Source organism: Cyclopterus lumpus, chromosome 3, assembly GCF_009769545.1.
Source record: "Cyclopterus lumpus isolate fCycLum1 chromosome 3, fCycLum1.pri, whole genome shotgun sequence".
NCBI classification, from domain to species: Eukaryota; Metazoa; Chordata; class Actinopteri; order Perciformes; family Cyclopteridae; genus Cyclopterus; species Cyclopterus lumpus.
In genome coordinates, this window is record NC_046968.1 from 15,183,753 (window position 1) to 15,211,398 (window position 27,646).

Here is a 27,646-nt window from a genome sequence, read left to right on the forward strand (position 1 = left end):
ATGTATTTGGCTGTATGTACAAAACGTTGACAAGTGCCTATTTTTACGATTATTCCTGAATGTAGACGGAACCTGCCGTGGCCTGAATCATCTCGCATCTCGTTTGTGAGACGATACAAATCTCGCGTTGTCAGCCTTCCGTATTTCTAAAGAACAACACTAACTTATAAATGATTAACAGTCATTGTTACCGTATTGCTTCAATTCTTCGGATAAACGAGACTTTTGGAATGTGCTGTAAGTGACTTTGAATCACATTCATTGTTTGAACACACATAAAACCGAAAGTAAGTTTATTTCTTTAGTAGTGTGCAATAAGCCAATCACCCTTAATTCAAATTAATTTAATTTGAATAACTGTATCCAATCATAGAGTATAATTCAGCATACTGTATCTCTACCATTTTCTAACCACCATGTTTTTTAAAGTCTTCTATTTATCCACATGCAGTAAGTGCTTACGATCGCTAGATGGCAGCAATTACTCGTCCGAGCCGAAGGAGCGCATCATTGCTCCTCATTGATAGACCTGAGGCTGATCCATCCATTCCTCCATCCCGAACACAGCTTTACCCCTGACAGCCCATAACCTAAAGCTAGAGATGTACCGTGAGCCAGTACCACAGTGACAGCACAATTTTAGTACTTTTTAATCTAGATTACATTTTGTAATATACAAATAAATAATTGGCTTCCTAGTAATACTTGTACGCAGGCCATCAGGGCACCAGTCACAAGCATGGACATAAAGCACCTGACCTGCTCTCGGTGCAGAAAGAGAACTATAACCACATACTATACCTTACAATTCCCCAATGCCAAACCACATACCTAAATATAACCATTATTAACTGCAAGCCAGTTGCACTGGTAATTATAGTTGTTTACATAGAATCTATTGAGATCGAAAACATTTTAAGAACATGATGACAACAGAGATATCCGTCACAGTATTTTTAGGGGGTTCAAAGGTTATTTGTGTAAAGGAAAACAACTTAATGTAACTTTGTGGCTAACAAAGTAAACCAAACCAGGAAATGGATGGAATGGAACAAATAACTTAGCTATATTTTAATATATATTTATACCACTGTACACATGTATTTGTAAACATGTGTAGCTTTTTCTTGATTATCAACAATTTAATGTATCCTCAATATGGACTAACCACTATGATAAGTATGAAAACACTTGGTAAACCCGGAAGTCATGATTTGCGTATGTAAACAACGTGCAGACTCATTAAAGTGCCTCGACAACAGTTTGGTGCATGTTTCCAGGCTGGTGGCCGTGGCATATTGTTGCTGAACGGTAGTTCACACGTGATTTGTAGTTGTTTTTAGAGTCCCTTGACCTACGTATCGCAGTAATACATGAATGGGTGTGTCTGGGATCTCTTGGCAAACCCCGCCGGAAGGGAGGGGGCCTGTCTGTCGGTCTATCTGTCTGACGTCGGCTGCGGGAGACCGGTGTTTGAGATGTGATCGAGCCAACTAGGAAGGGCGACTATACCTTTAAGTGAAAGAAAGCGAAACAAGGAGCAATCAGCGGGATCGCTGGGTCGCGAAGCTAATTGACTGGACGCACAGGGCATTTCGATATGATATTTGTCAAACTCATTCTCATGTTTTGCTGCCTACGAGACATTACAGGTACGTTTCCCATTGACTCACACGGAAATGAAAGTGTTCAGTGGTCGCAGTGGAGCTAATCGGATCAGGCACTTGTACTCTGGCAATGTAACTCGCTAGCTAGCTGGCTAATGTTGACGGTAAACGGGTGTGTTTGTAGCCGCCGTTTACTCGTGAGGGCGCCCGGGGCCGGTCAGCAGGCTCGGGTCGTGTGGTCGTCACGTAAATCCCGTTTAACGGAAGGTGGTATCGGTTGAGAACGGTTTGACAGTCCTGGGGGGGCAAACTGACACTACAGCGCTAACGTCGACAGACTGGTCCAATGGCGAGGAAGTAGCGAGGTTAACACACTCCTAAGTTACAGTTACTGGCTTTAGAATAGGTCAAAACAACTAACTTAACGTTAGGTTGAGCTACGCTGGTAAATATATACACGTTACTCTGAGCTGGCTTTTTACGTTTGACAGCGTTACATCGGCCAGAAGCAACTCTGTGAGCAGGTCTATCTTTTCTCTCACTGTTGACCTTTTAATGACCCAAACTGAGAAAATCAGCTGAATGTACTTTTCTTGTTCTTACCTTGATGAGTGACACGCTGTGGGGGGAGGGGGGGATCACATTGCTTGTACTCAATTTCTGTTACTTGGTGCTTGGCACCTTACAATAATTAAATCTAGTTCCTAAGACATTCTCTCATAATATTTCAGCAGTGAAAAAATCATCTTTTTGAGGACTGTTTTGATGTAGACAAAAGTGTGCTGTAATTTCAGTAGTTTTGGTTGTTAAAATGCTTAGTGCTGAGGAGTTATTTCCAGTTTTCATACAAAACAAAACATCAAAAGGACCACATTAAAACATAGTTGAAAGGGCTACAAAGGGCCGTTAGGGTACATTGTGTTCATGTTTTTAGTTTATCATGTGTGTTATACCACTGGAACAAGGCAGAAGTTAGTCAGGCTGAATGAATTACTTTTCATAAAAAAAGATGATGAGATATCAGGTTTAGAAGACAAGACTTGCATGGTAACTTTGTCTTCTTTGATCATTTGTACTTTAACTCAAAGTCGTGGAATGGAATACACATTAAACATAATGTAATTCTTTGACTTGTGTTTACCAAATCCTAGATTTGTATCGGATATATTTCATAGTGCTTATCTTTTGTGTCTGTTCATATACATTAACTGTATGTTTCTAACCTTCACTATATAAGCTATGATTGAGGCAGAGGGCTGCAACATTTTTTTCATTCTGATTGGCATATTAGCAACTATTGCCAGTTCTTCTGCAGCAGTGCGAGTTGAAGTTTAGTGAAGAAATTGTACTTTCTTGATTGTTGTTGTTCTGAGTTTGGACTCATGGTTTAATGCACTTATTGTAAGTCGCTTTGGATAAAAGCGTCAGCTAAATGACATGTAATGAAGTGTAGAATTTAGGTAAGAAAGCCTTCCAGTTTCTCTCTTTCGTTTTATCTGGCATCTTCACATTCTTTGACCAGAAACATACTGGTGCTTCAGTTGCATCATGGGACCGTGTAGATAAAAACAACGAGAGCAACATTATGCTCAACGGATAGGAAAGTTGGAGCAGAAGATGTCTTGATCTGAACCCAAATTGCTGCAAACATCTGGCCTTTTGCTTCATGCTAGTAAAACAACCTATTGCCCTGAAATGTATGAAATATGACGGGCATGATGGACATTATATGTGTGGTTAAATGTGTATTGTGAATGTCATGACATTTTCTGAGAAGTCAGTGTTTCAGATAAACCCGGTTGTTTCACTTTTGACACAGCGTCTGTTACTTGGCCTGCTTACGGTGATGGTACAGAGCAGAGCTTTTCTTCTGGAGTATTAACTTTCGTAATGACAATCTTGGTCAGAGTTGATGCTTGCAGGTTACAAACAACCCTCTTACTGTTATTTTTCAAGTACATGGTGATACACCAGTTGAGGACATTGAGACATTTGAGTTGCCCTGAACTGCGGGGGTGTCTGATGTGACGTGTTAGCCTGCCTGCCATCCCCCAGAATGCTGTTACCACCTCCTCTGTTCCTGTCAGCGGTTTACTGTCTGTCAAGAATTGCTCTTGAGGCTCTTGAGGCTGAGACAGATTGCACTGAAATCACAATGACATAGCCTTTACAGTTAAGTTAAACTGACTGCCAAATGTTTTCTCAGCTTTTGTTGTTGTCTGGCTAGAAATTTCAGCTGCTACGTCTTATTCGGGTTATCTATTTGTTGCTATGACAGAACAGTAATAGCAACATGTGCCTAAGAAAGAGTGAGGGTCACATAACACTTTAAAGCATGAAATAGATTGCAACTAAACAGAGAACATATAATTTACCACATATAATGTAATCTTGTTTGAAACAATTGCCAAATAAATGCTTTTCATTTTCAAATAAAAAAGCATAAAGTATTATTTAAAAAAATATTTCATAAATTCAATATGGTGAATTTTTTTGTTTTGTTTCAATTGCAAATGATACAATATAAATTCATGAAATAATTACATTATCCCTCTAACGCCTAAAAGTAGATTAATTAATTTTTGTATTTGCTATGAATCCAATTGCTTGGTATCTTTGCTTTTTATTAATGAAAAATATTTTTCGAACTTATTTTTCTATTTCATTTTGTATCTATCTCGATATTTCTATGTTATTATGCCAAACTGTAATATATTAAATGGTTTAATTAAGAATACAAATAAAGTCAGAAAATTAATTAGAAACCTGATGCAAAATGTCATGACTAACAAAATGTAAATGAAATTGAAATTGAATGCTGTGTCGGGAACGTTGTTACACCAGTTGAGGAAGTTTAAAAACTCCCGGCACCTTCAGTTAAACCTTCCGGTTTCTCAGAATTTCACTTGGCACATCTGGTTAACTTGCAAATCATCCTCCGTACATGTTGTTGTTTTTCACTGTTAGCCTTTGTATTAAAATACGTTCCAATTAACTTGGGATCTTTTTGTAATTGTAAAAACACAACTGTTTAAGAGCTGCCGCTCACAGTTATCTTAGTTTTTTTTAAAACATATTCAGGATTTACATATTCAGGATTAGATGTTTACACAAGAATCCTGGTCATGCATCAGGCATCAGAGTAACCGGGTGAGTCACCCGGTTACTCTGATGCCTGAAGAGATGATCATTATCCAGGTTTCTGATCTGCTTCTGTCCAGGTGTGTCTTTCTAATTCGATATCTGAAACCAGGATAGGATGGTACATGTGCAAACAAACAGGTTGCCTTAGTAAACCTGATTATAACCAGGATTCTTGTGTGCTTTTAAAATTATTTTGTAGTTGCTACACTCCTTTTTTATGATATTTCTGTTTCTTTTTTACGTTTTGATAAGCAGCAATATCCCCGAAATGTCAGACACACAGCTTAGTTATTATGCAGGCCACCGTCTGTTCATAAATCGCCCTTGTGCTGTCACATTATTACATATTAATGGAGTTGTCACGTCCTACTGAGAAGGCAGATCTGGGCAATCTGAGCCGGCAGTTTTTCTTTTGGTACAAAATCTACACATTTCCTAATTAATTATAGTGTTGTTCTCTCACCCCACAACCCATCTTGTTGTTGGTTCAGTCTCATTTGCTGCCTTTATTTTCATTGTTGAAAATTGGCTAAAGAAGAGGCTGATGGTTAGAATTTGACATGCTGCATTCATGGACAAGTTGCCGCTAGTCCTTTACAGCCACTCCCTGTTTGAGGAGCTGTGACTCCCACTACACGGTAGTCCTACTGTAATGAACAAAATATTGTTTAAATACCAGCAATATGGAGCACCATATCCCCTTTGACCTGTGGGAGTCTCTTAATAATGTGTATTTTTCTTCCATATGTTCTACAAAAGCTTGAGCTCAGCTGTGAGTCAGTCCCAGCATGTTAACCTCTTCTCCTCTTTGCATATGCTGGCGTCCTCGGCCGACTATACTCTGTCAGAGGCTTTTAGGGCGAGAATGACTAGTATCATATGAAACAAAAAAAACCTAAGGAATCCACTGGTACCAACCATGTCATGATAGCTTGTCGGGAAGGAGGCTAAATAAGTTAGGACCCTAAAGTTTGGCAAGGGAATCACTGGCATGACCATATTCACAGGGGTCTGTTTTTTATATGCACTATACATGTGTTGTTTTTTCCTATTCTAAAAGTACTTTCTTCTTACTGGGTTCCCTAAACAGTCTTGGAATTGCATATTGGAAAGCTGGATTTATACATTTATATATGGTGATGCTAGTCTCCATAGTAGACATTTCAATGTTGTGAGACCATTTTTAAAAACGTGTCCCGACTGTAAGTAATGACCCGTTGGGACTAATAGGATAATCACAGCCTCATGACATTTTACAACCACAAACTAAGGGCCCAGGGCATTCAAAGCGTGAATGTAACTGTAATTGTAATTGTCACCCACAATTTGTTAAAATCAATTATTGTCAAGTAAAAACATTGTTTAATCTTGCACCAATTCAGTGTAACAAATTATGAGACATAATTGAGCATGAGGATGGCCCTCCTTTGCTTCTGTCATAAAGCTCTAACCTAAACAAAACAAAATGTTTATTACAGATTTATGACTAAAAAAACTTTACACACTGTGCTGAGTTGCATCTCAAATTAATCTTCAGGTTTTAGATGAGACAACACCACTTCTATGAGCTCACACTGCTGATCTGTTATCTCCCCCGAATGATGCCCTGTCCCCCTTTTTTAAAAAAGACAAAATGGTCAATGGTAAAAAGGTGTGGAAACGAAGAGCTTAAATAGAGCCTGTGCTATTTATTTCCAAAGGCTGCTTTTGTAACTTCCAACAGAGCATTTATGAATTCAAAATGTCAGACTGATATTTAGTTAGTAGCCTTCGGTGTTGTCTTAGGAATGTAGATTAGTTTTTAAACAGCCTGCAGCTCAGTCAGTCACTGTTCTCGCACAATGACATACAGTGGTACGGAAACAGAACCTCAGTCACCTGATTGGCATCATGTGTTCCTCATTTGCGCTTTAAACTGACTTTCTTTGTCTTTGTAAAAAGAACAAAGAAATAGTCAGTTTGAAAGCGGGCAGGATTACCTCTCTGGGGTCACATCAATACGCTGAACAAGCCTGTTAAGCATGTCTAGTGACTGGCAGCTTGAGTGATAGCTGGTCAATATGATACAGAGTCATCCCTGTTTTATCAACCTTTTTTCATGAACGACATGTTGACATTGCACAGGTCAATGATAAGATTAATGATGGTTGAATGACATCTAACTGCTTCAGTGTCAGGGTCCTGATATTGAACATGGTTCACAGGGAAGCGCAAATGGAACAGAGCCTTTGTTAATGTTATTAACAAAACCTGTGCTCAAAACAGATTTGCAATTGTGGACCTTCTTGCAGATGTATGTCTGATGAAAAAAATGCGTTCGCACTGTTTTGTTAGTCCATTAGTTGTAAACAAGGTTCATCAAAAGGATCAAAACTGTTTGAACTTTTTCTTCAATTTGTTTTGTGAAAACAAACACGTTGCAAGCTCCAATATCTGTCTACTGTGTCAGTCAAATTCTGTGGATGAATGCTCAGACTAATAACTTTACCAGGCATTACAGTAAAATAATAAAGCTAAATGTTTTCTCTTGCAGCAAATGTTTGTTGTTCAATGTTGATGAGCCATTGAACTCTCTTTCAGGTCAGTTTGGGAACCCCTTGGACAAATATATTCGCCATTATGAGGGTTTATCATATGACACAGAAGCCCTGCACAACAGTCACCAGAGAGCCAAGAGGGCACTCTCTCCCCAAGACAAGACTGTGCACCTGGACATCCAGGCACATGGAAGGTCAGTTAAATTACAACTATTCATGCTCCCCTTCTATCTTTCACTTAACTTAACCTCACACTATGCGGAGTGAACTTTGTGAGTTTTTGTGTGGTTATTATTATTTGTCCTACTTTATGCACAGTTTTGAACACATGCTGTAATAGTTACCTACAAACACATACTGTTTTACTCATGAACGTATATTACAATAGTAAGTCCCTTTCTTTTAATAAAATAGTTTTAGTGTCTCTTTTTTCAAGACATTTATCTAATCATTTTTACCTTGGGCTTATTATGTTCACCATGCCATCACCATACTATTGTATATGTATATCGTCCTTTGCAATAAAACTTGTAAGACAATGCATTCAAATGTGAAATGGATATGGAAATCTTTGTTCAGTTCCCCAGTGCCATTAGATGTGACATGTCGTATTATTTATGACTCTGTTCTCCCGTCAGAAACGTTTCATTGTGCCGCTGACCCTGTGTTAACTTTTATATGACTTATAAAAAAGAAACCTGAACTTGGTTATACCATTTTCTTATTGAACCATGTGGTCATAGAAAGAACTGCAGCGGAAGACTATAAATGTCACCATAATACTGGACAGTTGCATCAAAACTGGAAACCAGAGCTTAAAAGTGTGGAGAAAGTACCAGCTGTTTTCTTCACCTTAGACCAGACATGCGTGAGAGTTTAATTAACCTTATTTGAGGGATCAGCATTGATCTTGTGTTTTGTACCAGGGATCAAATATACCCATCTCTGTGAAGCAGGCTTCTCTTACCACATTGTGGTTATTTTAATTAAATCTCTGGGAAAAAAACAAGACTAACCACATTATTGCAATTAATCAAATTTAATTTTAAATGACATGTAATTCGAGATGAGCCATTGTCAATGCCAAGTAGTCTGAGTACAGTGGTGCCATCCCTGTTGTAATAACATGTTCTCAGATTTGTATCTGCTGAAAAGCATTTGGAAATAAATGGCTTCCAGTAGTACAAGAATATGGACAAGTTATAGTTTAAAATGTTCACTGTGGCCTAGCTGATGGTTTTGTAGGTATGTCTTTGTGAGACTGGTGGTTCAATTTCTACCAAATAAAAAACTAATGTTTTAACTCACAGAAGCAATGACATGGCTCAACCCTTTCTTAAAGCTGTTCTGAGTGCAATGATATGCTACAACTGAAACACGGAGTCATGCCTGCCTTCACATCACTAGACCTCAGTTTAGGAATGCATAGTACCTCAACAGATGACATGGAAAATGTTGCCGAGTTGCCTTGCCTTAGCTAACTAACGACAACAGCAGTTTGGTTCCTGCTGCCTTGTACATGATATCAGCTCTTCAGCATCCTCAGACACAGGACACTTCTGGGCTATTCCTACTTATGCAAAATGGGTTTCCATTTGTCACTTTCAGTCTCACTCTCATATATTCGCTTTCCCTTTTACTCTTTTTCATTTGACAATAATTTACTTCAGCAGCACTGTTTTTTTTAGCAGGCTCCCCCTGCTTTCCTCTTCACCAAGCCAATATGTTGTGGGTTATCAAGGCAAACAGATCCATTTCCTGTGTTTGTGTGCTCTTTCCGGTCTCTGCCTTGGAAAAACAGCTGGTACTGCCTGTATTGGTGAGGTAACCACAGCGTAATACAGCACGGCTGAGTGCACTGTAGTGTCTAAAGAGGACATTAACACTATTTTGGAGAGGGAGTTGAATTAGAGATGGTTTGCAGCATGATGCAGTTTCAGAATCTTGGCTACCTGGACCTGCACTATATTTATGTTCTGTGAACAAACTCTGATGGATGCTTTTAGGCAGCAGAGAAAAGAGTAGTAGTAGTACTGTACCAACCAGATATTTTCAATATAGAGTACTCAACCTCAGGTTTCTGAACAGTAAAATAGTAGATGATGAGAGATTTATGAGTATGTAATAATCCCTCTGGCTGGACATTTATGACAACTATTTAGAATTTGTATGTTGATGTCCACAAGGAAGGAAACAAGGTTCAAAGGTTCATTTATCACCCATGAATAACAACACAGCTTTTTCAAAATACAACATTAGTCCTACATTTCTTTTTATCTGCGCTCTCACATAGGAATGCAGCACTATCAGAGCAGATGTATTTCAAATGTATGAAGGATTCTCTAAAAACAACTGGGGGAGCTGCATAGAGTCTAATTGACTGCCTTTTCACTTCCCTGCTCTTAACTTCTCTGTCGTGTCCCTTCCATCTGTGAATTGCTCCAATGGGGAAATTAGGGCCTAAAGTTTAATTTACATCCACAAAATGCGAGCAGGATAAGAAATAATGTATCTTTGTCTATCGAGGTCCGATATGATTAATCAATCAGTTGACTAAGACTTGACCAATCTTATTGGACTATGTACAGACACATACTCTCCCCTCTGTGAAAACCCAAGGCAGGACCGTGTGGCACTATAGGGGTTTGTTGTAACAAGTGAAAAGCTTTCTTGTGTCTGCCCACTCACATCAGTATTTGTAGCTGGATCAGTTGATGGAACAAGGCAGGGCAGACAGCTGTCTCTGGGGAGGACTCTTTACAAAGAGAGGTGACAAAAAAAGTATAGAGTATTAGCCAATGCTGGGGGAAGTGACACAATACATGGTTCAGTTTAGTGTCCAACCTTCCAAAAAAAAGTTTCTGCTTTGTGAAACATATTTTCGTCAAGATATTAATGATTTGCAAAGTTGAATTATAACTCACATAGGGAGTAATCACACATTTAACTTATTAGCTGCTCCCTAATTGTGATCATAGTTCATAGCTGTTCAAACCGAGCCAATTCAAAGTGGGTTTAACTTCTGTGCTTACTTTAGTGGTAAAGGTTCAGTAATGGTGTGATTAATCGACCAGAGCACCAACATAGATATACAGTTATACGTTGGGAAGTATAGTTGATTGCTAATAGTTACATTACTATTATTACATTTGGATATTGGCCTCTTTGTTGGCATACCATCTTTGTAGACATGGCTTGAGGGCACTCCATTACTTTAGGCCGGCCTGCTTACTGAGCAAAGTGTATGACTGTCAGATGCTGATGTTCAGCTTTTGGGATATGTCTGAATAATGTATCAGTCAGCTGCTTCTGTGTGATGAGAAGCACTGGCTTAATCCAAAGCCACCTCTTCCTGTCTGTTGCCAGCCATGTTGATTTGCCTGCAGGTTATTTTTGTCTGGAACATGATGCAGTGATTTCTTCACTTTGCATTTTTAGTTGGTAAAACCATCAACCATTTGGGGTCATTTTTAACTGTTCAGTGATTTCTTGGAGGGAATTTATTAATGACAATTCCTTCCCTTTCTAAAATTATCCTAATTTGAATCCCCTCTCATGTTTATTCATAATTGCTTAGTTAGTTTGTACATAATTGTTTTCCCTGAAATTGTGTCTTATCATTCAATAGGTTTTTCATTGCCTCTGATCCATAGAGAACGGCTGCATTATGATTTAGTATTATGTCTTGTGTAGCTGGGATTATGACTATAGCCGTGGGATGATATGGCTTTGACTGTTGGTTGTCATTGTGATTGTGGTGTGCTTTGGCTGTTGTTATTATGGCTGTGACACATTAATGTATGAGTGTTGTTACACTAACTAGCCATATCCACAGCATCATATATTAAACAACAACTGCAACCGTAGTCTGAACGATAACCATATCCACAGCTTCAGCCACCATCGTCGGGCACAAGAGGGTGTAATGTTTGAAAGGAGTAATGAGCAATAAATGCATAATGTAAAGTGTCACGTCATCTCTCCTTTCTCTAGTATCTGCAGTCTATGACTTGCATCCATTCCATATGCATCAGGGGAGATCAAATAAAAATATTGCGAGGGAATGCAAAAATAGTTCAGAAAATAATTAATCTGTGACCTTTTGGGTGCTCTGCACGTGTGTTTTTCCTGAAAGAAAAAAAGAAAAAGATTTGCATAATGAGATTGTACATTTATTGGTAATAGACCCTTAAACACAAAATAAAGAAGTTAGTCCATCTTCGTGCCCAAGCACCTTATTGGGATATGCAAGGTACATATTATGGTTCAGTTCAAAAGGTTGGACATAGACTGATCTGAAACTGAGTCGGGGGTGTTGGATTTTCACCCTGAAATCTGATTTCAGGGTTCATATTATAGTTGTCTATTTATAATGGACTGTGGGCGATAACCTGCAATTTTGGTTTAACACAGGCTTGGTGTTAAGGTTTGAATCATTGTCTAAATATATGGGTATTCTTTGGTTAAAGTAGCTTTATATATATATATATATATATATATATATATATATACAAGAGCAACCACATTTCAAGTGTGCAATAGTAATTCATAGAAAAACTATTGCTTGTAGCTGTTATGATATTTCTCAAATTCTTAAGTACATTATTCAAATGTGTAAAAGGTTGCAAAATGTAGTTTTAAAGAAACTAGGTTAATTATATAATTTAAAGAAGGGTTCTTGCTGAGAGTTGGTTCTCTCTCAAAGATATTATGTAAAAATGCTGGAATGGACGGTAAATGGCGATAAACATCCAAAATGCTTTTGCAGATCCCTGATAGTGCAGATTAAATTTCTGACTGAATAATCTACTTATGGATTCATCTGTGTCTGTGACCAGCATGCCATGATGGTGTCATGGGAAGCCCAAGCTTTTGATTGACCATGAGTGAAGTCATGAGGTCATATTGATTGTTGTAGGGGCCACTGATAAGGTAGAGAGGCCAAGAACTATAATGAGTGTATTGATCTTATTATTTCCAGAAACAAACGTTGGGTTGTTTCATACGACCATTTTGTGTAAGTAGATGAAGGGAACAGCTGAATGGAAAATATTAGAGGTGACCCTGATTAGTTAATACTTAACAATTCAATCTAAGGGATCCTGATCTTACTGCAAATTGCACAGTTTAATTTTCATAGTGACAGGAACATGTGGTAATGAAACAAAAGTTAATTTATCAACCATGAATAACAACACAGCTTTTTCAAAATACAACATTAGTCCTACATTTCTTTTTATCTGCGCTCTCACATAGGAATGCAGCACTATCAGAGCAGATGTATTTCAAATGTATGAAGGATTCTCTAAAAACAACTGGGGGAGCTGCATAGAGTCTACTTGACTGCCTTTTCACTTCCCTGCTCTTAACTTCTCTGTCGTGTCCCTTCCATCTGTGAATTGCTCCAATTGGGAAAATGGAATTAGGGCCTAAAGTTTAATTTACAACCACAAAATGCGAGCAGGATAAGAAATAATGTATCTTTGTCTATCAAGGTCCGATATGATTAATCGATCAGTTGACTAAGACTTGACCAATCTTATTAGACTATGTACATTTTTAGTCAGGGACACCCTGAAGAAATCATGAGTATACAACAAAAGGGGTGCTTATGAAATGACAACAGTGGTGAAGGGAAAACTGAATGTTGGGTCAGGTCAATGAACCATCCTGGACTGTGTCTGACCTTTTCAACATTAGCTGCTATGTGCTCCCCACATCTACCGCCTGTCTCTTGTGCTCAGTTTATTTTGGTTTAGCTCTATTAATGTTTCCATGTTCTCATTCCTGCAGTAAGTCTGCCCTTTTTCTCCTCCTGAACACATATACCCCTGCCATTATATTAAAATATAATTATTCCATATGCTCATGCGACCGTGGTGTAGTTCGTTTATCGCGTACGTAGCGTAACATTAGCTCTTATTGCTGCTGATCCATAGTTTTCTTTTAAGGAACCAGTGCAATGCTAACTTCTAAGGTTGGCCTGTAACGATATTCATCTCTGCAGCTCTTAGACAGGGGGCTTCAAACAAAATGTACTATTTTGGTTGTGGGTAACGCAGGATCCAATGTTTTTGGAGATTAACCTATACACTACATAAATGATTTAAAAACAGAAGCAGTTACTACACTTTTGATTCTACTTGAGGCTACTACCTGCCTAATGAAAAGACGGGTGATTACAAAAATTAAAAGGAGCAAGCAGTAGACCACTAGAATGATTAGCCAATAGTTCTACATTTTCCATATTGTTTTTTTTTGTCTCTTTTCAAATTGTGCTGATGTAAGAAATTCAAAATAGTACAATCCATAAAGGTCTCGGTAGGACTTATGAGCATCATTTGAGTCATTTGGAGGAAGCTCTCCCCTTGAGACCGATCCTTGTGATTACTGAAGAGAGTCCTGAGGAACAGGCCTCAGGTTTCTGTGAAGCTCATGTGCACCTCGTGATGCTTTTTTTTTTTTCTTTGACATTGTTTTGTGTTAACGAGAGGATTATTTAAAAAAAAATAAATAATAAAAAAAACGTTAGTATTGCTGTGCACAAATGTTCATGTGCTTTTCCTCATGATAGAACTACTTCTAACTCAGTGAGCAACAACTAGCACAGTGACATTGGAGAGCTCATTAAAACATGTGTGAATTATGCTGTTTGTTCTGCTCAATTCTCTGTCATATCAAAGTATAAAGGATGACATTGACAGTACCAGGGTTGACGGTGTATCGTGTTACCCACATGTCAGTGTGTCAGAGAACAATTTTGCATTTGGGTTTTAATTGCTATGCTTGTTACTCATTTTCTCCTCTTCTTCTCTTCAGACATTTTAACTTGCGGATGAAGAGGGATACAACTCTATTTTCCCCAGATCTCATCATTGAGGTTTCAGGCGAGGAGGCACCCATTGATACATCACATATTTACAGTGGAGAAATCTTTGGTAAGTCCAGCTGTTTTCACAAACCTCATCCTAAGCCGAAACGCAGTTTCTTCAAAGCAAATGTTTAAAAATCAATTGCGTTGCTTTTATTTTAAATTAAATTGAAACGCTCGATCATAATTTCCATTGCAGCATAATTGAAAAGTTTATAAGATAAAAAAACAACAACGTAAAGGTTGTTTTTTGTCCAGTAGTTATCACATCACAAAACAACACACACAGGACGTACTTTTACCTTTCATCTAGTTCCTCCTTCTGCTCTCAATCGCTTCCCTTCCTGGACGTCTTCCTGCTGCCCGTCTCCAGCAGAGTTGAACTGAACTAGAGGGAAAACAAGTCAGTTTGTCCTGTTGTGATCAGTGTTTGTGAAGCAAAGAGAAAGGGAACCAAGAAACAGAGAGATGTATACTTCTCTTACTGAGGAAGGCACCCTTACAATAAGTATCCTTTTCCTATCAGTTAAGACATTTCAGAAATGAAAATAGAAATAGCTTGAGTTTGAAAATATAGAGTTTGCACAACAACCAAATTTCACCTTTCTTTATTCATGCAAACTTGACCAATGTACTTCTGTGCGGTGTCAGACAATATTGAGTGTTGCGATATTATAGTTTGTGATACTGTATTGATTCTCAACAATTGTGTAAAAATCGTTCTAACATTTTGGATGTTATAGAGGCTGATGAATGCAATGCAGATCCCAGTTTTCTGATTACATTACTCAGATGTTATGCTTATGGTGATGTGTTCTTTATACTATGACAGCTTTCCTAAGATTATATCTAATTTTCAATATATTGTATCAACTTGCTTACAGTATGGCAATGTATTACAACATATTGAATCGTAACGCCTGTTTCATGATATTGTATTGCCAGGTTCTTGCCAATACACATTCTGCACCATTTCTTTTCTCACAAAAGTTGTGTAAATGAAATCATTAAATATCACTGTAATCATAGCCAATCTTTAAAATGCATACAATACAAGAGTTGTCATAGTCCATGCAAATACCACTGTCTATTCGGTCAAATTGTATGCTGACCAGATTTCTTTTCCTAAACTGCTTGAATATGTAGATCAGTTTCTTTGTGTCTTTGATATAGCCGTATTTTACTTTGATCTTTAGTTTCATTACAGCCTCTGCTCATCATCTTTTGTGCTTCAGGTGAAAAGGGCACACTGACCCATGGCTCTGTGGTCGATGGGCGCTTTGAGGGCTTCATTAAAACCCACCAAGGGACGTACTATGTCGAACCCTCCGAGAGGTACCTAAAGAACAAGGATGTGCCATTCCACTCCATCATCTATCATGAGGACGACATCAGTGAGTATTTGACATTGCTCTTGCAATGGCACTTTCTTTCCAGATAATATTTACACTTGTGGGGAAAGATTGTGACTTCCTTGCCTTTTTGATATGCATGGGCGTGTTGCTTTTTAACAAGAGTCTTTTTGTAATGCCTCTGTGTATTTCTATTTTTATAATAATATTGAGCAAAATACTTATTTTCTTCAGTGAGAAATGAACATGTGAATAAGTTGCTGTGGCGTGTGTTTTTCAGAAAGGGGATTATAGTTAAGCAGTTCATAGATTAGCCTCACAAGCTTGAAGAGAGGGTTATGTTTGACAGACTGGTAGCGGTCGGATTTGAGTCTGGGTTCTGGGCCATGGACAAGGTGGCAAGTATTTATATTAAATGCAGTATTGGAGCAGGACAGCAAAGAGATATCTATTACTAATGTCAGATGACACCCAAATGATAACTGCTCACGAAACTGCAGCTGATAGGAAAACTGCAAGTCAACTCTGAAAAGAGTAGATTTCACACAGGTGTGGTTGTGGTGGGTGAACAACATGTCGAGTAGAAACACAATCCAGTCACTAGAGACTCACGATTCCAGCAGGGTTGAAAGTCTGATATGAACCCCGCCCTGGCTTTGGGCTATGTGAGCGTGCGCATGCAGGCTTGTTCCAAAGAGGTGATTATCAGGACAAACCTAAACATAAACACACATATATGCATTGACACAGACAAATTCAATTGTATTCCCATATGCACCTTAAAGGAACAATTGTTGACATCTAGAGCAATTATAAAGCAGCAAACAGCTGTTTGCTAGGTTACGCTATAGTGGAGTCATTTCCACCTGAGCAGAGAATGAAGTTGCTCTCCTTCGGTGTTGTTGTTATACCTGAGCCTTTCCTTGCTCCGCACTGTTCACCTTGATTTTATATCCTCATGAAATAAAAGTAAACAATTGCTGAAAAATGCATTCATTAGTATAAAAAGCATAATCTCTAATCCTCTGCTTTAGAGATTATTCAGGTAATTAACATGGTTAAAATGTACCCTGATCTAACTATCACAGTATACTGGTAACAGCTGTACTCAAATAGTCCTCTCAGAGAATAAAACTACAGTTTTAGATTTGACTCATGTCTGTCTGTCATCAGTAATATCTTGATGTTTTTGATGCTGGTATTAGTGAAAAAGAGGAAGGAGGGTCCTCACTTCTGACTCGGCTTTTCTTCAAATTCTTTTTCACTTCTGTCTGAATTGCAAGGGCCTTAGGATTAATCGTTGAATGAGATGGCATTCGCTGTAAAGGCAAAGCAGGCTTTCTCTGAAAAAAACCCATTATCAGAGGTTAAATCTGTTGTTTCAGTGTGTCTCCGTTCAGTTTAACCAGCACAGAACTTTCTCCTTACTGAATGACTATTAATGGGGTCTAGGGAATGGGAATACAAACTGCTGAGGCAATTGACTATTTAAAGTTTGAATAAAACTAACATCATCAGAGCAGAGAGCACATTGATTTAGCCGTAAAAACATTAAAAAAAAAAAATAGTTTAACCCATTTTGTATATCAGCATCTTAAAATTATAGAAATCACCCTCCTCACCCTGTCATTTTAATACATTGGGTTGTAACAGCTGCTTAGCTGTGGTATGGTGCTCTTTTTTAACTTTCAGTATGTAATATTTTCACATTAGAAAAGCCCAAAATAAACATCTATTCTCCGTCATCAGTCTCTTTGTTCATAGCTCTTTTATCTGAAATAGCTTTTTCAGTGAGATCGGGAAACTTTGATTCATACATTATTTGATGTTGGTTTACCATATGACGGTGAACTGAGTTGTGACTATCAGCAGAGGTGGTGATTATGTATCGTAAGACTTATCCCATCTTGCTTTTGTGATCCAGTAAAGACAGCTGCTGAAGCCAGATGGCCATGCGGCACAGATTAATATGTTGTGTCTGAAAAATGCATTAATTTTGTACTCGGTGTGCTGTCTGATATGAAACCATCGGTGATTATGAAAATACTGTGATGATTCCCTGAGTAGCCTAGTAGTGTTACATGATAGTGTTGTTTGGCATCCAAAGTGTTTAATCCCAAAAAATGGAAATTCTATTAATATTGTACATCATAAACCCCGTCTCATTTACCCTTTACGTTTCATTGCAGTGTGTGTACACGCTTGGAGGGCACTCTGTTACACAGCAGTGGTTCATTGGAAAAAGGCTGGTTTGAACAGAGAATCAATGTTTCCAATTAGTAGAGGCTGTGTTCTACCTTTTTACTGCTCTGTGTGGAAGGAGAGAGAAAGATGACGTTGACTTGTCAGTTAGGATTTGTAGAGAGTAAAGCCATATTGCTCCACCTTTTTAAAATTATTTTTATGCAGCTACTCTTAACACCCGACTCACCCTGATTCACCTTCTTCAGCCCACCACACACGGTTCGAAAGAGATCCACGATGGCAGTGTAAGCCCTTCACAACCATTCTCTTAAATCCTCCCTATCTGCCAGATTATCCTCATAAGTATGGCTCAGAGGGCGGCTGCGCTGACCACTCAGTGCTGGAGAGGATGAGGAAGTACCAGGCAACCGCAGTAGAAGACCCAGTGAAAGTAAGCGCCAGCATCATAACAAAGCCCCTCCCCCCTTCTTCCAGCTCATAATTAAACAGATGGAAAAGGCTTGTGGGATTTAAAAGATCTTCTCTCATATCCAATCTACCTTACACCAACAGTATAGGCATGTGTATATATTTTAGCACAGGTGTACACACTTACAAGCCTAACTATTATTTGAATGTTGAAACCATGCTAACAATCCTTTTGATTGCTGTGTAACGTTTCGAGCACCGATCTCTTTCTCAGGCTTCCTGAGCCTGGTGCTCAAAATGTCACACATCAATACAAATCATTCTAACAGGAGCTACTTAGTGTGCAAATCTATCTGTTTTAATTCTGCTAGACATTTCTCTGATCCAGCACTCTTCCTATCAGACACCTTTTAAATATGGCATTGTGTCCCCACTCCATCTTCCGCCCGTTTGATCCTGGGTTTTTGTTTTGGTACAGGATGTGAACAGTGTGTCGAGGGAGGAGGAGAGCTCCCATGGTCCTGTTATTCTGAGGAGAAAGAGAGCAGCGGCGAAAGAGAAAAACACTTGCCAGCTCTTCATCCAGACTGACCACCTCTTCTACAATTACTATGGCACCAGAGAGGCAGTCATTGCCCAGGTATGCACACAGTGGCTCTTTGGCTGGCACCTATAAACGCAATCACATATCTATATTTGGTTTTGAAAAGGCAGCCAAAGCTCAGTGTCTTCAATGCAGTAACAATAACAGTCATCATATGTTTGTTTTTTTGCTTACTACAAATCTAGTTGATCACTTTCTTCACAGATATCCAGCCATGTAAAGGCTATTGACTCGATTTACCAGGCCACTGACTTCCTGGGTATTCGAAACATCAGCTTCATGGTTAAAAGGATCAGGGTGAGTTGAGAAGTGGAGAAGTTAACTTTGTCTTTTCAGCAGTGAACATTGTGGCATTGACCTTACTCAGTGTGAACCTTTTTTGTAAGGCCTTGCAGTTTCTATAAGTTGTATCTGCTTTTCTGCCAGTATTGGGGTCTCTCTCCTCTCTCACTCCTCTTGTGTGATTGTTCAACTCTCCTTTATTTAGATAAACACCACCAACGATGAAAAAGACTCAACTAACCCTTTTCGTTTTGCCAATATCGGAGTGGAGAAGTTTTTGGAGCTTAACTCTGAGCAGAACCACGATGACTACTGCCTCGCCTATGTCTTCTCTGACAGGGACTTTGATGATGGGGTGCTTGGCTTGGCTTGGGTTGGGGCTCCTTCAGGTTGGTACACAACCACACACGCATACACACAGCGACTTCAGGTCATCAAGTTGAACAGCATTCTCCCAATTTGCTACCCTGATATTTTGCTTGATACATTTTCATCTATTATTTTGTTAACTTTTATAAAGTTTTGAGAGCTCAGCATCATTAGCAGAAACCTGTAGTAAGCACATTATGCAGTGTGTGTGGACTGCTGGTTGGATAACATGGTATGATTTGTATTATAGGGAAATGTGACTGTAACATTTATGACCTTAGCTATTCACAAAGTGGCTTCCAGAGCTGTTTGTATATCAACACAAACATTACGGTCTTCTGATCGATCTGAAGTTTACAAAGTGACAGTTAGTATGCAAGTTTAACTGAAACAGAATCCAAACGAGAATGATGCTTAGAAATAATATAATATTTGATAGAAATTATATTTTAAGCTCTAATGGATGCCAGAGGGAATACAGCCTCCTTCGTCATGATTTATAATTTGTTCTTCTCACTACGTTTGCGTAATAGGTTAAAACATGTCAAAACTCCTCAACATTGTCCTAGTGAGTCTTTCTACTTTTCTCGAGGTATGAATGATCGTTATGGACATCTTGGATCCCATTGGTTATCGGTCGGATGACAATTTTACCTCCAAGGGTAGTTGACAATAATTCTGTAGGGCTGGGTGGCTAGCGGATACACAGATAACGGATATCTGGGCCAAGACTTCCTCTACCATGCTCTGGTCATTGTTTACGGTCCGATTATCAACTTGAGAATGGAGTTTGAGTTGAGAGACGACGTCTAAAACCTGGTTGTTTCACAAGTAGAAAGTTTAAACTGAATATTAATGCAGATGAATAAATATAGTTAATTCAAAGCTAAATCGACTTTTGCCTATTTTACTGTTAACCTGCATTCAACCACAGCCAAACGTGTCTACAAATGGAAAGCAGCAAGCATCTGATTCTAAAATCTTGTCCTGTTGCCTACAGATTCTGCTTTCATATGCATATATCTGTTTAGAAAAATTACACTTATAGTGGCTTCTCCTATCTATTTCTTTGAATAAGTTCAGATACCACCATCTCAACTTGAAGAATACAGCAACAAACACAGACAATCAATACAGGCAAATTGGCACTGCTGTAAGCTGAAAGAATCGATTGAGGATAAGAGATGGAGAGTAAAATGGGCTGCTGTGAGCTGTGGGGTGATTATTTGAACAAAGGGAGGTCATCAGGGATGCTGGTCGAGCACAACCAAAGTGTATCTTATCTGATGTGAATAGCTGTTATGTGTCTTCAGTGGAGGAGTTGCACAAGAACACACATATGTGCGGTAAACACATAATGTGCTGCCATGTTTGACACATTGTTTATTGCTTTAAGTGCGTTGGTTTCTTGGCTTTGTTTCTGTGCAGCTCGGAGCTGATGTTGCCTTTTTATGACTTGGTTTATGGATTATGGGAAGAACAACTGCAATGCCGACATGCTTACTGTTAACTAGTATGTATATATATGTATATATATATTGTGTGTGTGTGTGTATATATATATATATATATATATATATATACACACACACACAATATATATATATGTGTAGTATATATATGTGTGTGTGTGTGTGTGTGTGTGTGTGTATATATATATATATATATATATATATATATATATATATACACACACACACAATATATATATATATATGTAATGTGTGTGTGTGTGTGTGTATATATATATATATGCCCCTTCTGCCCAATATACACAACTCATTCAATGCTTCACCAATGCACCCCTCAAACAATGTCCTAAATATTAGTACAGTGATAATGAAATCATCTTACATCACAGGTAACATGCCATTTTAATACTGTGGAACAGCACTGACAAAAAATTATTATTATTATTCTTAGTTCTTACTGTTTTATTTATTTACATCTTATTTTTACAGTGACATTAAGAACCTTTCCACTATCGCCCATCTTTGCGTTTTCTGTCATGTATTTTGTGTGAAAGCTCTCTTTTCCAATTGTATCATTTCTTTTGCTTCATTGATCCATTCCAGTCAGTTGGTGTGTTTAGAAAAATATATGTATATTTCTTTCACATTATGCATCTTAATTCCCTTCATTACATATCTTGTTATAGCCATATACATGTGCACACAGTTATGTTTTTGGTGGTACTTTTGTGTAAGCTGTCATTTAGTATCGTGAAACTACAAACTAAACAGTGAGTGTGTGAAGTACAGTAGATCACAGTGGTGTAACGGACCACTGGGATCCCCCTCACGGTTTGGCACGCGTGGAGACCGAGACTAATTGCACAGTTTAACGTTAACCATCACAGTTTGAAATAAAGTTTTACTGGCAATCTTTATCCACCAATATTCATTAAACTATGCAATCATGACATCGGCATTTGTGCTTTTCTAGTCGCCGATCTCTAGTAATGTTACATTGTAAACAATCAATCCGTGTTTACATTACATTACATTACATGTCATTTAGCTGACGCTTTTATCCAACACTGTAGGCACAGCTACAGGGAGCAATTCAGGGTTAAGTGTCTTGCTCAAGGACACATCGACTATGGCAGGGATTGACCTGCTAACCACTGACCCACAGTCGCCGCACCGTGTTTAAATTGTCAGGAGAACGGCGGTTCTGTTCGGTGACATTATGATGCGTTCTGGTTTAGTGAAAATGAGTATTGAACCAAGGTAAATGATACCGTTATCATGATGTATTCAAATGTAATCTCGTAAAATTTAGTTTTGATGAGAAACTTGAATAAATCCAATTGTTTGAGACTGTTGCAAAAAAAGTAATACAAATAGTCTGGAGCTTTGTAGACCAGCTGCTATAATTAAACAACAAAATGATCTGTATCTGTCAATATGGAACTTCAATGATCGGTAATTAGTGTCGGAGGCACTATATTAGTTATATATGCTCCCTTTTTTCTTTTGTGATGATCCGATCTGTGACTCTGACTTGCGATACTGAAGTCAGTGTAAACCGTCATAAATTCTAAATGATAACCGAACAGAACCTTTTTCGTTGACCATTAGCAATGCTGCCAACCTTACTAGCTCTTCTCTTGTCAATTTAAACATGGATTGGTTCATTCTAGTTATTCTCTTTCCACAGGAAGCTCTGGGGGCATTTGTGAGAAGAGCAAACTGTACTCTGATGGGAAGAGAAAGTCTCTGAACACTGGTATCATCACTGTGCAGAACTACGCCTCCCATGTCCCTCCCAAGGTGTCCCACATTACTTTTGCTCATGAGGTCGGGCACAACTTTGGCTCTCCTGTAAGTACTATTATTTTAAAACACTTTAGCCTTTACTAGTACACTTCTTTCTTTTTTCAAGCGGTACAATATACTATATGTATCTCTCTTAAGTCTCTCTCTTGCCTACTGTTTTACAGCATGACTCTGGGATTGAATGCACCCCTGGAGAGTCTAAGTTGCAGGACAAAAAGGAGCAGGGCAACTACATCATGTACGCAAGAGCCACATCAGGGGACAAGCTCAACAATAACAAGTTCTCTATCTGCAGCGTCCGAAATATTAGCGCTGTTCTAACGAAGAAGAGAAATGACTGTTTTGTTGGTAAATTCTCTTTTACAAACGTATCCCTTCCTTGCTGCGCGTGTGAGAGGGGTTGTGTCTTCATGCTGTTGTGTCTGTGTGTACAGAGTCTGGCCAGCCTATCTGTGGTAATGGACTAGTGGAAGATGGAGAAGAGTGTGACTGCGGCTACAGTGATCAGTGTAAAGACCCCTGCTGCTTTAACGCCAATGAAGGGGAGGGCCAAAAGTGCAAGCTCCAACCTGGCAAAATCTGCAGGTCAGATGTGATTAGCATGTTGTGCTAAGAATTATTTAGCACAAATATTGCTGTTAATAGCATTTGTTTGACTCCATATATATGTAATTCTTGTTCTGCAGTCCCAGCCAAGGCCCATGTTGCACGCCAGAGTGTATTTACAAGAACACGAATGACGATTGCAGAGAGGAGTCCGAGTGCGCCCATGATGGCAGGTGTAATGGAGCTACTGCTCAATGTCCTACCTCAGAACCAAAGGCAAACTTCACGTCTTGCCATGCCGAAACACAAGTCTGCATGAATGGGGTATGTTGGTATTCATAACCTCCTTCTTTTTGTGTCTGATATGAGCATTTCGTAAGCTTGTGTTTGTATTTTATGAAAACTTTTTAAATTATTTTTTTCCTGCATACTTGTTTGGAACAGGTATGCTCTGGTTCCATATGTGAAAAGTATGGTCTGGAGGTATGCACCTGTGCCAGCGAAGACGGCAAGGATGAGGCAGCTGAGCTGTGTCACGTATGCTGTATGGATAAAAGTGAGTGACATAACTGCAAATCCGTTCCTGGATCAAAATACTCAATCAGAGCAGTAATATCAAGCAAGAATCATGTGATGACATCATTGACAATAGTTGTGTCGTCTTCAGGCTAAAGAACTGAGTTATTGTCAGCATCCAAAATGTCACTCCCTCTGCCCTCAGTGAATCCCAGCACCTGTAGTAGTACAGGCTCAGAGAAATGGACCCAATTCTTCAACAAGAAGACAACAACGCTGCAGCCCGGCTCCCCCTGCAATGACTTTAAGGGCTACTGTGATGTGTTCATGAGGTGTCGTCTGGTGGACGCCGACGGGCCTCTGGCAAGGCTGAAGAAAGCCATCTTCAATGCAGAGCTGTATGAAAATATTGCAGAGTGGATAGTGGTGAGTGCTCCAGGACAGCAAATGCAACAAAGACCCGTCGGCACAATAACACACATACAGATAGACACTTTCTATGATGTTTCTCGCCTGTATTTAGATATCTTTTAATATATACTCTGTTATCCAGGCTCACTGGTGGGCAGTGCTGTTGATGGGCATTGCTCTTATTATGCTAATGGCTGGCTTCATCAAAATCTGCAGCGTCCACACCCCCAGCAGCAACCCCAAACTACCACCACCAAAGCCACTGCCAGGTACTGTACATCATATGTGTTTATATTATGTATGTTCACATACGTACACCCTCTTTAGATACATAGTTGAGTGCAGCTTAAGGAGTTGTTGTTTCGGGGTGTAGGGGGTCTTGAAATGTGACTATTTGCCATTCAGTTTTAAGATTGTACATGTTACTGCTATGTTTGCCTCATCTTCTGCTGTGGGAACCTTTCTGGTGGTGTAGAAAAGGAGCAGCATTTCCAGTTTTCCTTTTTTATTTTAATTTTTTTGACCCTCACTGATATGTTTATGTCCTGTAGGTACACTGAGGAGGAAAAGGCAGCAGCACGCAAACCAACAGGCACAGGGCCAGCGCCACCAACGTCAGCACAGAGAGAACTATCAAATGGGACAGCTGAGACGCTGAGGCTGGTCTGCTCTTTGCCTTGTTTCTTGCTTGTGCCTACAATATGAGCACTTCAGTCCAAAGAGTTACCTTTACCACCTATTGCAAAATTCAAAGAACTTGCAACTGGATAAATTTCACTGGACAAAGCCCAACTGTTTGGTTGGGCCTAGCAAACTCACTCACTTTTTATAGGAAGTAAATAAATACCTTTTCTCAAGGAACGACAGGAGGAGAAATTCACTGATCTCTGTTATGTGGTCTTAATCTTTGAATGCTTTTTGTTTTTTTACCAGAACAGCTTTGTACTAGAGTTGCCCTCCACAGTCCTTAATCTGTGCCACCTTTTTCTTTTCCTGTTCTTCCTCTCAGCCAAGTGCTGCCATCCTCAGCACGATGGCAGGACTGCAAGTCACATTGGTATTTACCAAAAACAGCATTGAGATGTTCCATTTCTTTTCTTTAATTACATTGTTAATCAAACCACCATCAAAAGCTTTTTATTTTTAAAGTATAAATATTCCTTCAGTGTGCAATCCATCAGGTGTGCCAGTAGTTTTCTTTTCTTTCTTTCAAATGAAATTGATTTTCAAAGATTATTTACTGTTTTAATTCACTTTCTCAGGATTACTACAACAGCAAACAAGTGTATTAAGTGGAAAAGATGACTGCATGTTTATTTCAGCCCCTCTTAGCTGAAGCCTGGTTCATGTTGGCGACAGGTTCTATGAAAATAATTTAGATAAAAGAGTTTAATGAAATGATCAGGTCATCTGTGATCAGATGAAGGGGAGATGGATTATCTGGATGTACATATGTATTATATGGATTTGCAGCTGCGTTTACATAAATATATCGTCTTTGTACTGCAGAGTATGTCTTTACATTCAGAGCGATGATGCAACCAAGATGGAGAATGTGGTGAAACTTAACCCTGAGGACAAAAAAGCCTGCGTACATAAGAAGTTATTACAGAAAAGAAGTGTCCCATTGGGATTGTCCTGCGCACATTTTCGCTTGTTGTGTTCTGTCCACTTTTTTAATTTCATACACTGTTGTGTAAGAAATGACAAAATCTGTTAAAACCACTTAAGAACAGTTGGATCCTCTCAACCTCTGTATCCAGATGAGCAACCTTTCTGGTTTAAATGTGATTTTGCTTTTATTGATTTCACTTGCAGTTCAGATTATTTGTATATGTGGAGGAATTGAATCAATTGAGGAAAACTAGAGCTTCTGATTTTATATTTGCTTTGTTGCTTCTGTTAACGGACATTTACCAGAGTGAACAATCACTATTCGTCAGCCATCCACCGCTGTTCTGTCCTTTCCTTTCCTAATGATCTGGGTTTTCTCAATGAACTTTGTTTCCCTTGTTACACCCTCTTGGTTTGTGTAATTGCAGTAAAGTGTGCCTACTCTGAGAAGTTTGACTGAGGTTGGTGTCCTAGTGTCAGAGCCCTGCATGAGCTGGCAGTTAATCCGAGCACTGTTATCAGTCTGGACTACAATGAATGATAATCATCGGAACTAAGTGACGATTGATATATACCAACACATGAAAATCAAATGTTACAAAAACACATTTTCATATTATACTTCAGTATTTATCTCCAATTTCTAGAGACCATAATTATTATTTACTTTGTATAATATTTTAATATTCCCAAACTCTAATTTGGCTTAATTTGAGTTTTCAGTCTCCAACTTGGGTCAACTTCACTGACCGATAGATGAGAGGGCAGAAGATGCCAGTTGAGTTACTCGCAGACTATAACATGATGTATATCTATAGTTTTTAGGAGGGAACAACTTGGTGGAGCAAAGACAGACGTATCTTTTTTTTGGTTTACTTTTTTCAAAAGTGTTGTATGGAGCACAGCTTCAGCTCAGCTTGTGTTCTTTGCAAGATGGGAGGATGTTGTGTTATTGATCAGATATATTCTATGCAGAGTATCACAGAGCTCAACAGCTAAGAACTTAGCCTCTTTACAATGAAAATGCCTTCAATGTTTTCCCCTAAATGGGCACATAGAATATTCTGTTGTGTTTTCATAACAAACTAGTTACTCATGTCATGTGCTGCAGCAACGTTTGTGAACAAACACAAATACAATCCTCTGTTGCTTCTTTTACTGATTTTGTTTGTCTTTCTGGTGCTACTGGCAGTGCTTTTTCTTAGGTCGGAGCTTAAACTGTATTTGTTATTATCTTTGACACATTTCAATGGTCTGTGTGTGTGTGTGTGTGTGTGTGTGTGCGTGTGTGCGTGCGTGCGTGTGAGAGACTGAGCTTCTTTGCTGAATCATCCTCATCCATTTTATTGACATGGTGAGATATGGACAATACTGGGTGTTAGGGTATAATACTCTGGGATTTATTTTCTGTTTTACATGTGTTGCTGTGATGTTGAGAAAATGTGCACTGAAGTGTAAGTGGTGTAAACGAATAATCCAAAATGGTATAGATTCAGTACTACTGTCTGATTTTAATGTCTCCTGTGTCTTATACAGTGTCTTTGCTGGTCTTTTAGTTTTTCTTTACATTTGTTGGTCTGTTTCCCATTCTGCTTACTTTGAACATTGTACTTAATTTGCAAAGTTATTGTGCAAAAATGTAATTTCTTTTGAATTACTGGAAATGCATTAATAAACAAGAGTTGATCAAATGTTTGTTTTCTCTGTTTTGCATAACATCCAAAGGTATTATTATGATTGTTTAACAGGTTGGAGTACTTTGGTTGTGTTTAAGTCTCATTACACCATAAATGTTAGACACTCTTGACATCACAGGATGCTCTGACATGAGCTTGTGTTTACTTCAGTGTTGTGTTTAAACCTATGATTGTATTGATCAAGACTAATGTATGTTTCTAA

General features: G+C 38.7%; 1 protein-coding gene across 2 annotated transcripts; it reads left to right on the forward strand.

Moving 5' to 3' along the window:
• The first annotated feature begins 1,300 nt into the window (after positions 1-1,300).
• adam10a (ADAM metallopeptidase domain 10a) lies at positions 1,301-27,438 on the forward strand. 2 transcript variants are annotated; one of them, XM_034557456.1, is made up of 16 exons: positions 1,301-1,652; positions 7,332-7,482; positions 14,108-14,226; positions 15,395-15,553; positions 18,046-18,146; positions 18,603-18,764; positions 18,933-19,025; positions 19,216-19,399; positions 22,542-22,705; positions 22,825-23,008; positions 23,095-23,245; positions 23,347-23,530; positions 23,651-23,762; positions 23,928-24,148; positions 24,276-24,402; positions 24,685-27,210. In XM_034557456.1, exons 1-16 carry the CDS (start codon positions 1,601-1,603, stop codon positions 24,789-24,791), a joined length of 2,271 nt encoding a protein of 756 aa, XP_034413347.1. In that variant the 5' UTR covers positions 1,301-1,600; the 3' UTR covers positions 24,792-27,210. The 2 variants fall into 2 exon arrangements, with proteins under 2 accessions (XP_034413347.1, XP_034413338.1); XM_034557447.1 differs by having other exon boundaries at positions 1,350-1,652; positions 17,962-18,146; positions 24,685-27,438.
• Positions 27,439-27,646: the final 208 nt, after the last annotated feature.

Coding starts and splice junctions, on each gene's coding strand:
- adam10a (XM_034557447.1), top strand. CDS start 1,601: ATGATATTTGTCAAACTCATTCTCATGTTTTGCTGCCTACGAGACATT. Junction 19,400..22,541: donor TTGGGTTGGGGCTCCTTCAG/GTTGGTACACAA, acceptor CTCTTTCCACAG/GAAGCTCTGGGGGCATTTGT. Junction 24,149..24,275: donor ATATTGCAGAGTGGATAGTG/GTGAGTGCTCCA, acceptor TCTGTTATCCAG/GCTCACTGGTGGGCAGTGCT.